General features: G+C 34.3%; 1 protein-coding gene and 1 non-coding gene across 3 annotated transcripts; one reads left to right on the forward strand and one right to left on the reverse strand.

The window, feature by feature from the left end:
* Positions 1–2880: 2880 nt before the first annotated feature.
* Positions 2881–10666, forward strand: LOC135153292 (E3 ubiquitin-protein ligase TRIM71-like). 2 transcript variants are annotated; one of them, XM_064095823.1, is made up of 2 exons: positions 2881–2990; positions 6689–10666. In XM_064095823.1, the coding sequence occupies exon 2, from the start codon at positions 6699–6701 to the stop codon at positions 8538–8540; it is 1842 nt and encodes a 613-aa protein (XP_063951893.1). In that variant the 5' UTR covers positions 2881–2990; positions 6689–6698; the 3' UTR covers positions 8541–10666. The 2 variants fall into 2 exon arrangements, with proteins under 2 accessions (XP_063951893.1, XP_063951891.1); XM_064095821.1 differs by lacking the exon at positions 2881–2990 and adding an exon at positions 4430–4501.
* TRNAG-UCC (transfer RNA glycine (anticodon UCC)) lies at positions 5906–5977 on the reverse strand. Its single transcript has one exon. It is a non-coding gene; the product is annotated as a tRNA-Gly (tRNA).
* Positions 10667–11293: the final 627 nt, after the last annotated feature.

Genomic DNA, 11293 nt, shown 5'->3' on the forward strand with positions numbered 1-11293 from the left:
AACCTTCCGAATTACGAAGTGTAACCATTATTTGTATCGTTGCTGAAACATTTATTTTTGTTACAAGTGACACAACTAACCGAACATCCATATAATGAGAAACAAAGGTCAAATTGTGTTTATAGTTACCTATGTATCTGTCCAATATAAAATGAACATAAATGCAAAAAGTCCATATTTGCACAATGTTACTATGTTTATCATTGACATAGGCCGTGCAGACATCAATATTTTAACACTTTGAGGCCATCGACCTTTCACAGTCCTCAGAGGTCAACATGGTCAAAGGTCAAAGTGTTTCAGTACTTATCAATGTTCTGTAGAATACAAACAGAGGTTTATAAGTACATGTTTCGTAAAGCATTGTCATGTTTATCTTCAAAACAAGATGTAAAAAAATCTTATGTTTTGAGGTCAACGGAGGTCATTGACCTATAGAGGGTATTATCCGAACTTACCTCCCATCTCTGAAATCAAGATTATGGCATACACAAATACTTGCGAAGGTGTCATGCTTTAGTCATAATTTTTACAATTTTTCTGGTTATCTGCTTTACTAGAAGGATGTTCAAAAGTCATTTACAAAGAGTGGACAAATACATAAGATTGGAAGGTCATTATCTGTAAAAGTTCGTGTTAGAAACATTGATTTACAGATTATGATAATTAAATTTCGTACCTTTATTGTGAGCTCAATATAGTGATGTTAAGCTAAATATTCAAGCGATGCGGCGTATAGTTAAATTGTGGTAGCTTCATATAAGTTTATCAAATTTTGATAACATTTTCACTTTTCTGCTTACTTTATATTCAAATCAACGGAATCTCATATCTGAAAGGAAAATTTTAGTGACTGGAAGGTGACAATTAATGTAAGAACGTATATATATTGGAAAGATAAAGATAACAAATCATGAAGGAAGTATGTAGTGCCTTTCTTATACATAAATGTTAAGCTATATATACATGCATACATACATTTTCATTCTTTTTCTACTGATCATTAACATTATTATCATTATCACTTTTTAGAATAAACATCTTCGCTGGAGCTATATTACGTTCAATTATGGCTACAGAATGAATAAATCTAGAAATAAATGACATACTGTTATTTCGTTCCTTTCAAAATTACGGATGGAAAATACAACTTTCTGGTTTTAGCATTGATACTTTCTGGTTTTAATAGAAACACAACGTTGCCTGAACTGGCATAATTATGCTTTCTGGCATAATTTCGACCCTTTCAGCATAATTCATTATCGATTTTTTCCCCACATGTTGTTTTTCATTTGTAATATTTCATTGAAGATTGAAGACCTTTTTTTTTTGCTTGTCATTTTTTTTGGCCGACGGTTTTGCCCCCCCCCCCTCTGTGGAAAATCCTAGGTACGTGTTAAGGGTCCAAAACGGTTTGGCATAATTTTTCGCGATTTAGCATAATTTCGCTGCTCCTCTGGCATAATTGGATTTTTTTTCCCTGGCCACGCTGTAGAATCATGACTTCATAAACGACGTGATGATAACAATGAAGAGATGTGCTAAAATGCCAAAAGGAAATAGAGCGAACTTTAATAGAAGAATGCCTAAATCATTAATCACACACAGGTCTCTGAGTCAAAAAGTGATATTATTACTACTTGCCAGTGATTTATTGAACGATTATATATGTTGGTTAAAAAGGACAGTCTTGTCACATACACGCACAGCGTTCTTGAAAAATGAAATTATACGATGATTGAGCTCTCGCTCGCGTCATTCGCGCATATAAATTTGTATAGATAAATGTCTCTGAAAGGATATTGCTTGACAAATTTGACCGATGTTTTTAGTCAATAAAAGCGTAATTCAGAATTTAATTGATCAGTCTTGAAAACCCAGTGGCGTATCGAATAAAAGTAATAAAAAGTTGCGAGCGAGCAATGATTTCGACATTTTATTACAAAAATCCAAGTTTGTGATAGATTTTGACATAATATTAATCTCACATTTCACCTTTATTTCTTTCCTTTTCTCTTTTTTTTTGCTTAGGTCGTGAAAAAAAAGGGGGGGGGGGGTGTAAGAGCCCTGCATCTGTACGCCAGTGCGAAAACCTTCATAAATACCGAAGCTTTCGATCGCTCGCATTGAAAGTACTGAGTCATGTATAGTTTTCAGAAATTATTACATTCCTTCACAGTCAATTCTAACTATAAGGTATAACTCCCAAGAAATTTTTATTAAAATGCTTTAAAATCGCGACTTTTATACTCCATTTTAGTCCCTACCCTCGCCAAGGATCTCACACTGTCACTAAATTACGCCCCTTCAAGATTTGCCCCCCCCCCCTAAAAAAATATAAAGACCGTTCATCCCCCTTTGTTTTGCTTCTTAATTTCATTTAGCTTATATCACCAATGCCCTTTTCTTACTCATGTTCAATCCTGGATTCATCCCAAGGGAACGTTTCATACCGCTGTTTTTATCCTACAATATTAACCTATATAGTATCAGTGCTTTTTATTGTCAGCCAATCAAAATCGTGGAAAGTTGTTAGATCTGACGAGTTGTCAGATGTGACAGCTTGTCAGACATGAAATGTTGATGAAATGCTATCATACGATAAATATTTGATTTGTTTCATTATATTTCTCATGTTTATTTTTTCAAATCTCCTTTTCTACACATTAAGTCATTAGCCGATATGAAAAAACAAACAATAAGGTCTAGAGGCCTGTGATCATAAGTATACTAATAGGACAGAACACCACCATCGTCACATTCATTATTTTAATTTGATAATGTCAAAGAACTATTTGATATGGCAAAGATCGGTGAAAATTCCCCGTCACTTGAACAGACTGCATAGTAAAATGTAAAATTCGTTCACGATCATAGATCATAATTCTGATATGCATAACTGTGTGTGGACATGGTGGAGGACTGAGACCAATAATCTTGCCTTTATATAGAACGAAATCAACTCCTGGAATTAACGGATAAAGACAAAGGTGAGTGAAATATTCTTGTATTGTTTAAAGTGTAGAAATATCTTTCACACATTGAGAATTCGTTAGCAATTAGCAAAAAGAAATAATGGAGAGGAAATTCCCTTACGAGATCATTATAATACATTAACTTTTTGTCAACCCGGAAGTGAAAAAAAATAAAGTGGAATGGAACTCCTATATAGTGGACTTTTTGAATAATCAATTGGACAACATTCGTCTATCCTATGTATTGTTTTGGGTTTTTTAAAAATATATTTGTAACATTTCAGCATTACTCAGTATAAATTATACTTTACATTTATTGTTTGTAGGGTTTACATTTGTATTGAGACCATATATTTCACTGGAAAATTTGTGCCATTTAGTTTTTTAACAACGTTATTGAGAAAAAGCACGAAAATAGTGACTACCGCCGTTACCTAGAAAAGTCAAGTTATGGCAAATAATTTGACCAAAACTTGAAACATTATGCACATGGTATAGTTACCTCGGGTTTCCTCTGCAGATCTATTCTTAAAAGAAAATCACAAAAATTGTACCTTCTCCTTATATTTTTATCGTTTGCAATAAGACATGAGTAAATGAATGAATGAATGAATAGATAGATAGATATAGATAAGATGAATAAACAAATAAATACATAAATAAATAAATGTAACATAAGCATAAGATGGAATGGGTAACTGTTACATTGCAAACCCTCTTATATTTGAAGTGATAATTGATCAAGAATTATAAGCTAATTTTATAAAAATGATCCAATGTATATTGATAACAATTAGCATGAATCATTGATTGAGATAAACAACATTATACAAGTGATGTAGCAATGCTGTCCCAACACCCCCTCATTCATTTATGAATCAATTTAGTAATACTCTACCGTATCCAAATAATTCCCTACTTTATTGTGATTTTACTAATAATAAATTTTTATATGCTTTAATCACATGCATTATGCCTATCTCCGATTTCATTATCCTATATGTTTTATCCGAAGCATCCGAAACATGGATCGACACCAGATAATGTATCTCGCCATTTTAATATAATAACGTTATGTCGACATGGCAAGGTAAAATATGTCGCCATCTCTTGAAGTCGATGGCACTTAAAATCAATGTAAGTTTGCAAAGGAAGTATAAAAGTACAACTCCGACACCCTCCTCATTGCAATTGAATACTAGTTTGTATATACGGGGGTTGGGGAATCTGTATCCATATCCTGCTTGCTTCGCCTATGCAGCATAAAAGACATAAAAAGACATTTTGATATGCGCCGTAGAAGAACAGCATTATTACTGTATTATTATAACTATTGAAAATGTCAAAGGTCGGTGGGAATTCCCAGTCGCTAAGAATAGATTAACGAACCGTTCGTATACTATGATAATGGTATTATTATGATCAGTTTGCATAATATGCACTTCAGAGAACCCAGCTTCTATTCATAATTCAGTGCATATTTATTACTATCATAAAACGATATCATCTTGTACATAGGGGGAAAGGTGAGTGGATTAACTCTTTTCAGTTGAGTAAGAAAAAACTTGTGTATATGATTTGACTTTCATCAAAATGATGAAAGTCAAATCATATTTAGAATGTCTCCCATATCAGACATGGTATCAAAATTTACTTTGGACTGAAAATGCTAGGTATGTGTATAGATAGGCATGGACCTATCCACGGAGGATAATTCTATTGTTACTGGGGGTGCTGAGCATTGTCACAGCACCCCCAGTAACAATAGATAATCCTCCGTGGACAGGTCCATGTAGATAGGTCTATCTTTGTCACATTGCTAATAATTTTTAAGATGAAAATGCATATACAAGCATTCATGGTTTCTTAGCGATCAGGTAAAATTCACTACCATTTACTCGCTTATATATATTTTTATGAAGGGGTACACAAGGCTTAAAATCATGTTTATTTTTATTTGAAAAGATAAAGCAATTCAGACAAACAGAAACTAAAAATATCATAAAAGCTGGAGATGAATAGGAAAGTTGGAAAAGGTGTTATAAAATTATGGATGAAATAACAAAGATATGATTTATTATTCTAATTTATAGGAGGATAAGCCTACTCCACACTGGAATTAAGTTTTTTATAAAAAAAAATGAATTATTATGAATAATAAAAATTACCTTATTTATGACACATTGATATACGGATTATAATTATAATTTTGGTTCCTTTATTGTGAGCTCAATATAGTGATGTCAAGCTAAATTTTCAATCGATGCATTTAGGCTTAATGTGGTTAGCTTTATATGATTTTATCATATTTTGATAACATTTTTACTTTTCTGCTTACTTTATATTCATATCAACAGAATATAATATATGAAAGGAACATTTCAGTGATTAGAAGGTGCAAATTTATTTACATGTAAGAACGTATATCCCGGAAAGATGAAAAACTTTGAAGGAATTATGTTGTACCCTTCTTTGCATATATTTTAATTTTAAACTACATATATATACAATAATCACAAATAGTTTAGAAAATGACGTAGAAATAAAATCGTTGATTTTAAAAGGAGCATAGCTCTCAAAAATGAAAGGTAAAATATATATATATATATATATATATATATATATATATATATATGCTCTGCCCCGGCATTGAGCACTTTGTGGAAACCTCAACCAATCCCATATCAAATGGATATATGTATATATATATATATATATATATATATATATATATATATCCACTTGGTATGGTATATATACATATATATATATGAGAAATTATACATGTACAACAGCTTTGGTAACTCTTGTATTTAAATATGCTGTGACTTGTGAAAGAAATGAATGAAGAGAACAATGGTAGGCGTGGCTTAAATCAAGGTTCCCCAGCGCTATCTGCCCTTTGGAAAAATTGGTGATGCCGAAAAAAATGTCTCTGCCGGGAATCGAACCCGGATCCCCAGCTTGGAACGCCGGTGCCTTAACCACTAGACCACAGAGACGGGTTAGTGGCTAGGGCGACCCGCGATTCGATCGACCACCAGATGAACAGATTTTCGACACTATACCAATTCTAATTTCCTTTATCGGGTGTCGGTGGGTTTCGAACAATGACAAGCCGCCATGCCTCAGCTGGATCAAAGCTATTGCTCAGATACAGTACATGTTTGGGATAAATTATACAAATGTGAGAAATTGGATCGGGGTCGTCCTAGCCACTAACTCGTCTCTGTGGTCTAGTGGGTAAGGCACCGGCGTTCACAGCTGGGGGCCCTGGTTCGATTCCCGGCAGAGACATTTTTTCGGCATCACCAATTATTCCAAAGGGCAGATAGCTCTGGGGAACCTTGATTTAAGCTACGCCTACCATTGTTCTCTTCATTTATTTCGTTTTCACAAGTAACATATATATATGAATACATGCATTCATATAATAATATATATTCTTTCTTCTTCTAATACTTATCATTAACAGTATATTACTATTATCATTATTAGAATCATTAGAATAAACAGCTATATTGATTATAGCTGGGTATACTTGTTCAATCAAAGGTACATCTTCTAAAGAATTAATAAATCAAGAAATGTATGCTGTCATACCCTTCTTCTGTTCCTTTCCAAATCATGAGGTACACTCCAGAGAGGAAAGAAGGTCATTGTTTTCCCTTCTCATGAATTCGTTGTTTTTATTTTGTTTTGTGATTATTTAGAGTTCAGGTCATGGCTGAGGAATTAAAAGACACGATTGCTCAGAGTCTGGAGTGTCCTGTATGTCTGACTACCTTCACTGATCCCAAGATCCTGTCTTGCTCACACACCTACTGCAAGGTCTGTCTGGAAAAGCTCTTGGAATCCCGTGGTGATGACCAGATGATCCGATGCCCTGTCTGCAGAGCCGATACCCAGGTCCCAAATCAGGATGTCAGCCAACTACCGGCAAGCCTAGCTTTCAGGAATCTTATAGAGGACGTGAAAAATCAACATCAAATTTGCACGAATTGTGATTCCGAGGATAAGCCCAAAGCTGTTGTCTACTGCCAAGATTGTGGCAACTATCTCTGTATTACTTGCCACAATATGCACTCTCAGTGGAAAAACTTTGTCGATCATGAGATCATAGCCATGAGTGAGATCTCATCAGGAAAGGTGTCAATACGTAGATACCGGAAATGCAGGAAGCATCCGAAAGAAGACGAAGAATGTTTTTGTTCTAATTGTAAGAGATTCACATGCTTCAGGTGTGCTGTTATGGAACATAAAGATCAAGGACACCAGGTCATTGAGTCAGCTACTTATGAAAGTCATCACACGAAGACAATCGAAGAGGTTAAATTCAAGGTGGAGAAGAAACAATCTTGCTTTCGGAATTACATCGATCTCATCGATGAACAGAAGAAGTGTGTGGGTGATGCTATGAAGCATTGCACATATGACATCAACAAAGCATATGATGAAGCAGTTCGGCAGTTGACAGAGAAGAGAGAAATCCTACTTGGTGAAGTCAAGGGAAAGACTGAAAGAGTAGAGGAAGCCCTGGAAGAAATGAAGAAATCAGCTCAGCAGCGCATCAATCACTTAACGACCATCGCTGAGATGGTAACCAATAGGAGAAATGCACCAGTAGACATGGATACTTTGGCTGTATATGACACCTTATGTGAAGACCTACAAGAAGCCTTAAATCAGGAAAATCCTGATTATGAGCAGCCGAATAAAACATGCAGGAATGCGAAAAGTTCCCTTTTTGAAAGGAACATTGGAAAGGACGAACTAGGTCTGGGAAAAATTGTTAACGAGCTTGTAAAGAGCATTGCTTTGCCTACTAAAGATAGCATGAATGTCATGATAAACACACCAGATGGTAGGATGGCAGTAGGGTGTGGTGGTGAAGCGCGTGGCGTGAACATCTTCTCTGCTGATGGTCATCTCCAGCAGACAGTTCTCAAGGATGTTACGATTCATGCATTGGGTTTCCTCTCTGATGGTCGATGTGTTGTAATTGATAACTCAAACACGGTAGCACTGTACACACCAGAGTTCACGAAGTTGGATGTGATGTTTGAGACTCTGAAATACGATGAAGGTGGGTTTTCTAACCTCACTGTTGATAGTGATGATCTGGTCTATGTTAGCTACAGGAAACCCAAGAAGATCCTGGTGTTCTCATCAGCAGGTGGACAGGCAATCAAGGAGATACCATGCCACGGATATGAACCTCGGCAAATCATTTCTTACAATGATTCACTAATCATTAGTTCATATAATACTGTACGATTGATAGACAAAGAAGGTGATGTAAAACATACATTAACCAAACCAAGTAATACTTACCCAGACGCTGCAGTGTCTCAAAGCAATACAATCCTGATAGCCACGGTGGAGTACAATGAAGGTTTGGTGAGCATCGATGAGTACACAGACGAGCTGGAGCACATTCATAACCTTGTTAATGAGTACAAGATTGAGAAGCCTATAAAGAGAAATTGGTATTATCTCCAGCAGTACCGATCAGGAGAGATCGCCTTCTGCACTCCTGATAACCTCTATATTATAATCACATAAAATAATGGATGAAACCACAAGAAATATGTCGTATAATAACATTATATACAACGTTAAAAATGACTTTCTAGATGACATAAATTTCTTCATAAAGTTCTTTAACTTTCCTAGAAAAAATCCAAAATTATCAGTAACCGGCACTTTCGCTGTGTCTTTTTTTTTACGATGCTGTCAATTAAGCTGATCAGAAGTTAATAGAATGTGGATATAAACTTTGACATAATGGTTAAAAGTAGTCTAAGAAATTATTCAAAAACAATCTGTTTTCAGATGTCTCGGTATTTTCTTATCCAATCCCGATCAAATTGAATTTATCTGACTGATTTGTGGAAAATGTAATAAATGAAATGAATCAATAAAAAATGCAATAAATGAATTCTTGATTGATAAAATTGTATTGCTATACATTCATGCCAATATATCAATTTCAAATGCAAACACAATTTAATGTAAAAGATTGAAGAACCCTTTAATGATCAACGGTGACATTTCAGATATTCACCATGTACAGTATGGTTAAACAGGATTGCTTAGTATATAAAGAAACATTTATGAAAATATAAAAATGAATGGATGATTTACAACAATTCTGAATAGAGATAACAGGGCCCTGGGAACGACTTTTTAACTGGGGCGTTGAAGCAAATTTAAAAAGCAAAAATAACATTAAAAAATAAACAAAATAAAAGGGTTTTCACTACAAAATGGAGATCCACCCCCAGGATGCCCAGCACCCCGCTTCCCAGGGCCATGTGAAGGAAGGTAAAATACTGGCTTAAAGTAATTCAAAGATGGTGCATTTCTGATGTCTTTAGATAAATTGTTCCCTTTTTAGGACCTATAAAACGAACAGTATGTTGATAAGAACACGTCCTGCGTCTTAGCAAATGTACATTAAGAGGAGCGTGTATTGTATTGTATATAAATTCTGATTTGTATCAAACAACTGAGAAAATGAACAGGCATCAGCCGATTGATACACTGATAAATAAAAATACAATATTGAAAAACGAGGAAAATCGTTTGTTAGTTCGATCGCGAGTGAGCACAATATGTGATATGGATCGGTAAACGTGAAATTGATAATAATAATTTTAAAAAAGATAGAGTAGGGCCCTTGGAACCATTTTTTTTTGACTGGGGGTGCTGATGTAAATTTGGCAAGCGAAAAAAAGTTTCTTTACAAAATGATTACATTTCTCCATTTTGTCACACCTTCCGGAATTCCAGGGGCTGCTGCCTATGGAGAATAATACACGTAGCACCCCCAAGGACAATATTGGGGGTGCTTCAGCATCCTCGGCACCCCCGCTTTCCAGGACCATGAGAGATAATCATTTGACGCCAATATTATGGAGCAGCAGCGGCAGTTTTTCGAGCAAAATATTCACAACACATGTTTCTCTAAACATGTTCTATGGGAGTTACTCAATTGCCCCCTCTCCTTCTCTTAGTCCTTATATTTTGTTATCTAGTTTGTGTTACGCAGGCGTATCTTGCTCCAAGTCGTTTTCCTGGGGTTTTATGCTTATATCATTCAGACAATTTGTATATATTTGTATTTCGTACATTTCAGTTGATTTCTATCGATTTGTACTTGTCGGAGAAAAGATGAACAATCAAAAAGAAGAAATTACATCATGTATTCAATTTACTTGTAGCAGTTAAACTCACATTAAAAAAACAAATATTTGATCTTGCAGTTGCCTGCATAGAGTTACACATGTGGACTATGCATTCTCCATACTTAAAATATAATATTTCTGATTTTGATAAAATTCTATTGTTTTACATAATTTACATATTGTGAACATTATGTAAAACAACATAATTTTATCAAAATCAGAAATGAAATAACAAAGTTATGGGTTGTCAAAATTTTCATTATGCATTTTATCCCTATATCTGTGAAACAGTTCATGAATATGGATTGAGTGAGCTGACAATCACCTTATACTTTTTTGTATTTTATTATGAAAAATTATAATATTCATTCTAGTTTCTGTCTGTAGAATATTTAAAATATGACTGATTACTGATCGAATGTGATGTGCAAGAAACACATTGTTTGTATAATGTTAATTTTCTTGTTTGTAGTCGGTTTGTACAGGTAGAAGAAGAGGTGTACAATGAAAAAAGGAAAAAAAAAAAAGGATATAGATCGTGTGTTCAATTGACTTGTAACATAATATTCTCATATTAACGCAAATATTTAATCTTGTGGTTGCCTGAAAAGAGTTATCAGACATGCGTTTAAAGGACTATGAGTTCTCCATGCAGACTGAAAAAAATATACGATCTGAAGTAAAAGAGTACATCTATTTATGTAAAATAGGATTTCCTCAAAAACCCAAAATGAAATGACAAAATTATGGATTTTCAAGTGTTGCATTATGCATTCTACCTGTGTAACAGTTATAAATGTCATCATGAATATGAATATGAAGTGAGCTGACAATGCCACCATATCTTTTTTAGTATGAAAATTTACAAGATTAATTTTTTTTTTTCTGCTTGTAGAAATAACAAAAATGAATGATTAATGATCAAATGTGATGTATAAGAACCACATTGGTGGTCGAGGTAACTTGTTTAAGAAGATAAAGACATAGTCTTACTCTTATTATAAGTTATGAAATAATTAACATTTCATATTTAAAAAAAAAGGTGAGAGCATCAGCTTACTTGCTCCATCAGGACATGCATAAACGATATAGATAAAATTTCAAATTCTTTCAACTTCCTTAGTTTTC

This window comes from Lytechinus pictus, chromosome 2 (genome assembly GCF_037042905.1).
Source record: "Lytechinus pictus isolate F3 Inbred chromosome 2, Lp3.0, whole genome shotgun sequence".
NCBI lineage: Eukaryota > Metazoa > Echinodermata > Echinoidea > Temnopleuroida > Toxopneustidae > Lytechinus > Lytechinus pictus.